The sequence below is a fragment of the Sinocyclocheilus anshuiensis genome, unplaced genomic scaffold, assembly GCF_001515605.1.
Source record: "Sinocyclocheilus anshuiensis isolate Anshui unplaced genomic scaffold, SAMN03320099.WGS_v1.1 scaffold452, whole genome shotgun sequence".
NCBI lineage: Eukaryota > Metazoa > Chordata > Actinopteri > Cypriniformes > Cyprinidae > Sinocyclocheilus > Sinocyclocheilus anshuiensis.
This window is the reverse complement of record NW_015555719.1, coordinates 188,186-193,238: the sequence shown is the minus strand read 5'-3', so window position 1 is coordinate 193,238 and position 5,053 is coordinate 188,186. Positions and strand designations below refer to the sequence as shown.

The 5,053-nt window shown below is 39.0% G+C and overlaps 1 protein-coding gene across 5 annotated transcripts in view; it reads right to left on the bottom strand.

The window, feature by feature from the left end:
- The window catches only part of arel1 (apoptosis resistant E3 ubiquitin protein ligase 1), a 96,781-nt gene that overhangs the window by 34,133 nt on the left and 57,595 nt on the right, over positions 1 to 5,053 (bottom strand). For all 5 annotated transcript variants that reach the window (XM_016465507.1, XM_016465510.1, XM_016465509.1 and 2 more), the window contains 6 exons: positions 3,203 to 3,372; positions 2,879 to 3,059; positions 1,188 to 1,432; positions 1,008 to 1,085; positions 739 to 880; positions 513 to 634 (listed from right to left, as the gene is read on the bottom strand). In XM_016465507.1, coding sequence (XP_016320993.1) covers positions 513 to 634; positions 739 to 880; positions 1,008 to 1,085; positions 1,188 to 1,432; positions 2,879 to 3,059; positions 3,203 to 3,372 — 938 coding nt within the window. The remainder of the gene's footprint in view (positions 1 to 512; positions 635 to 738; positions 881 to 1,007; positions 1,086 to 1,187; positions 1,433 to 2,878; positions 3,060 to 3,202; positions 3,373 to 5,053) is intronic.

Here is a 5,053-nt window from a genome sequence, read left to right as displayed (position 1 = left end):
GGCAACCACATGTGACGACCCCGGGCTGGACTCCGCTTCGTCCACGGTGAAAGCTGATCTGGGGATCTGCAGCACAAAGTTGTTGTATTTCCTCAGTAACCAGCACGGATCAGCTCCAGGCATGACGAAGCAGATATTGTCCTCTTTTGGAAGGCCAAACAAAGTAGTTTCGCTTTCACAACGAAACACAGCGCCTTCACGACATGGCGGTGGCAACAATACTACAGCGAGAATAAAAGTTACGCCTTCTTTCTTTGCGTGAACATTTGGGCGGCGTTATGCAAATCTTCCCACATAGTGAAGTAGATATGTGGGGGCGTGTTAGAACGAGCCGTTTTAGGTAGGCGTGGCTGACTCTTAACTTTTATAAAGAATATCTCTTTGGATTTGAGACTAGTCTTTGCAACTTGAAAAATTGAAATCGCATCATATGACCCCTTTAAGATGGTGGCTAAGTTTATGCAACTGGCCCCTGTATGGCCCATGAGGAATGATCTGCTAGATGTGCTCACCGATTCAAGGAGTGAGTGACGGCTGATTTTCAGGCAGGTTTTAGTGCGAGGTCTCTTGGAGTGAATGTGTCTCAGCTCCCGCTGAAAAAAGTTCACTTTATCCTGAAATGTTTCTGATCCACCTAGAAGATGCAAACACACACAAAACAAAAAACAAAACACAAATCAAACACAACAATATATCTACATTTGATTGTATTTACGGCACACTGCCACTCATACTAACCAATATTCTTGTGGAGAAAGCGGATAAAGGTTGCAGCCATGATATTTCTGTCCTTACAGCTGAGCTCTACGGGAGGCTGAATCCCATCATCTACTACCAGTGTTAGGTATCTATGAACAGGGTCTGGTCCATGGTAAGTGAACTGCCAGAATTAAAACAAAAAGAAAAATATATATTCTTGAATAAAATAACAGCTTTTGCAGTCAGCAAAAGAATAGTGTTTTTGGTAAAATGGTTCAGAAAATAAGGTAGTCTGAAAAAAAGATAACCTTAGTTCCAGGACACACACGGAAAGTGAAAAGGCGCCAAGGGATAATTTTCAGGTAAAACTCCTTCACGGAAAATTGCTGAAACACAACAAGTCAGTATTTAAATGAACAAAGAACCAATATTAACAAACCAATTTAACCACACAAACGTAGCATTAACCCATTTAAAATCAATTTTACCTTTGGTGAGATATAGCAATACACCTTTTTTGGTTTTTTGACCTTCTCTGACTGCCCCTCTACAGGGGAGTCATGTTCCTCCTCATCATCACCCATGGAGGGCCGTCTCTGCAGGGCTAGCTGGGAGGATGCTAGAAACTGCCAAGGACAACTACTGTAAGTGCCCATGCTGTAGAGGTAGGCCTCAAAGTAGATGCTTATGCCAGGGGTAGATACGTTTTTCTCCACACAGTTCTTCTCATTTTCTGTGTGAGTGCATAATGGTGAAAAGACATTGAGAAAAGGTTACAGCAATGTGCTTCCACTATTCTGGATGTTATGTATTCAATCTGCTGTGTTCTGTCATTGTTGCCCTTACAATTACATTGAAGAGAACAACAAAGTTCTCACACTTTGATCACTAAAACTCCATGACTTCTCATTTCCACTCATTTATGATTATAGAGGCAAATGTTAATTTGCATATTACTGATCCTTGGAATTAACTGATTTTAAAGATTATTGTACAAATGCAATAAATAAATAAATTAATTAATTGTCAGCAATGTGTGCCCAGCATTAGCATGCTAAATATCTGGACCTGTTGCCGAATCAGAGTCCTGCAGTGTGAAATGTGTTACTGCTACAGCCAATGAAAGAGCATAAGATACAGGGCATGGGAAAGTTCGGGGGGTAGAGTCAGATCTGTAGAGAAACATCAGCATGCATGGCTTCTGCAAGCAACCATCTTCTTCATTTTTTTTTCTTTTTTCTTTTTCACTGCAAACCAGTGTACAAACAACTTGTATTGTTAGCTTCTTGCGGGCTACAATTTCTAACAGGAAGAAATACAGTCTTATATTTTTCCTAAGTACTGTAGATCCATAATTGGTCCAGTTCTAGTGAGAACTGTCTGTGATCTTACATTATTTCCTGCATCACTTCTCGCATGTGTTTGGTTGTGAAACAGTTTGTAGATCAGACAGAATTGTCAGCGATTCTTCCTATTGACATGTTGGGTGACCCCTTGTCTCAGATTCATCCTGAAAACACGATGAGAGTATCTGAAGAAGCCCTGGGTTACATTAATGGTAGCTTTACTGACTGGCAACAGAACTGCCTGTTCAGGTATTGGTTCAAGTCTGTTGAACACCACTGAAACAGACTGGGCCAAAACCTTGAATCAGTCAGGTTTAATATTAGGTATTCAAGTTTTACACAAAGCTTTCATAAAAAAAAATTGCAAAACCTAGGTGTGGGTTGTGGGTTGTGGCCAGACAAGAACAGGCAGAACCTTGTAGGGATTAATCTGAATATGGCCATTCGGAGCAATACATTTTAGCACTGGCAATACTAGATATTCATTCAGTACTATATATTGATGATTTGAGAAACATATTAAGACTTTTCTGAGAATGTATGTTCAATACAGTTGTATTTTGTCTGCACTGGCAGATTTGTTATTGTCACTTGTTTTACATTTAGTTTCACCAAATTACCTAAGTTGCACGTCTTTCGAAAAATTGTGATTTAATGTAATGGAAAAGTTAAGCAAATTATTTTTGAAAATTTCTCTTTTCTTTTCTTGTTTTACTTTTATCCAGTAAACACAATGGAAAATTCATGGAATTTGGTGACAAGGTGATCCTTGAGTTTTACCATGTTGGTAAAAAGTCTCTACAACAACCTCTCCAATGCCAGGATTAACTCACCGCTGAGTACAATGATGTCAAACTCCCCATTGCTAAGGGGCTGGTCCCTGTATGAGATGCATGCTCTGAAGCAGCCTTTTTTCCTGAAGGTAAGCCTCATCAGAACTTGGCACTGTGGCTTGTTTGATGATACCGATGTGCTGTAGCAATCATCTAAGCTCTCCTCATCCACTGTGCCCAACTGTAGGAACAGTAAGAAAAAGAGATCTGAATGGAAACTCAACTAATTCTGCTGGACCTGAAACCCCTTTAATGCTAAGACCTATATCCAAACTTTGAAAGCTTGAATAAAAAAAACTCTGGGTATGCAGTAAGTGTTCTTACTGGGTGGACATGCATGCTGTAATTGACCTCATCCACAAGTGAGACAGAGTTACTGGTGGGGTTGCCATACTCATCCCGTGGTTCTATCTGCAGTGTGTGCTGCTGGCCGTAAGTCAGAACCAGTGTTGAGAAGTGATACGCTATCTTTGTTTTGGATGGGACCACTGTACCTGCAACACATGCAATTCATGTCATTTGTCATCAGCATCTTTTCATTTTACTACAAAAGAAAGTTTTTCTAAATGCACAGCTTAATGTAAGCTTAAATGCAACAACATATTACCAGATAATTATTTTATATTACTAACAAAAAAAGTATTAAAAAAAGGAAAACTGGCAAAGGATATGCTGGTTCTTTTCGTGGCCCTTATTAAAGACTTTCTATACTGTAGTGCGAGCCTGTTTTTTTAGAGACTGCAAGCATACATACATATTTTAACTTGCACTGGAAGACAAAGTTGTTTGGACAGCAGAATGTTTCAAAATAATGATATAATAATGATTTATTTCAGTAAATAATTACTATAAAAAAAACAGTTCTGCTGTATTTCATACTTGTAAATTAAACTGAAATGTTTTTGCCTCCTTTCATCAAACTATCTTGCAAGTCTTTGACAGTAAATCGAGGGGTTTTACTCAGTTGCTCTAATCAAACATTTTATTCTCCTTGATGATTTTGTGCCTTTTCTTCAACACCCTCAAAGCTTTTCTGGTACAGCATATTTTAAACTTATGAACAAGGCTGTCAGCTGTGTCTCGAGGAACTTTAAGTGTTTTGTAAATTGTCTTGCAGCCATAGATTTTCTAATGTAATAATGTATGTTCTCTATAGCTCCAGCTTTTGTGAGAGGTCTTTTGACTTGGCCTGATTTCTACTTAACTTCAGCACATGCACTGGCTAAATGTATGTATGTGTAACAGCTCAAGTTTATTCAGTTTTGTTACAGTGTTTCCAAAGGCTTAATTGTGTTTTAACACAATTTTGTACAATACTACTTAAATAAGTGACTTATATTAAATAAGTATTAAATAAGTGTTATATAATTATTACATAGCTGTATTACTTAAAAACACTACATTTATATATTGACATTATCACTTTTAATTTGCCACTAAACTGTTATACAGTCATGGCCAAAAGTTTTGGCAGTGACATAAATTTTGTGTTTTGCAAAGTTTGCTGCTTAAGCTGTTGTGGTGTTCATTCACATTGCTTCTAGATTATTGTGTAGAGTGCCATTTACCAGATCATCAAGAACTTCAAGGAGAGAGGTTTGACTGCAGTGAAAAAATCTTCAGGACGTCCCAGAGTGTCCAGCAAGCGCCAGGACAGTCTCCTCCTGAGGAGTTAGCTACGGAATCGTGTCTCCAGCAGTGCAGAGCTTGCTCAGGAATGAAAGCAGGTTGGAGTGAGAGAGGCCAAGAATTTTGGACAACGGCCTGGTGTCAAGAAGGGCAGCAAAGAAGCCAATTCTCTCCAAGAAAAACGTCAAGGACAGACTAAAATTCTGCAGGAAGTACAAGGATTGGACCACAGAAGACTGGTGCAAAGTGATTTTTTCTTATGAAGCTCCCTTCCGACTGTTTGGGACATCTGGAAAATTGATTCCAAAAACACTGCCATGAATAAAAAATGGTATCAAAACGTCCGGCAAGAGTGACTTCTTCCAACAATCCATGAGAAATTTGGTGATGATACGTGTATTTTCCAGCATGATGGAGCACCATGTCACAAAGCAAGAGTGATAAAGAAGTGGCTCGAAGATCATTACATTGAAATTTTGGATCCGTGGCCAGGCAACTCCCCGGATCTCAATCCTATAGAGAACCTGTGGTCAGTCCTCAAAAGGC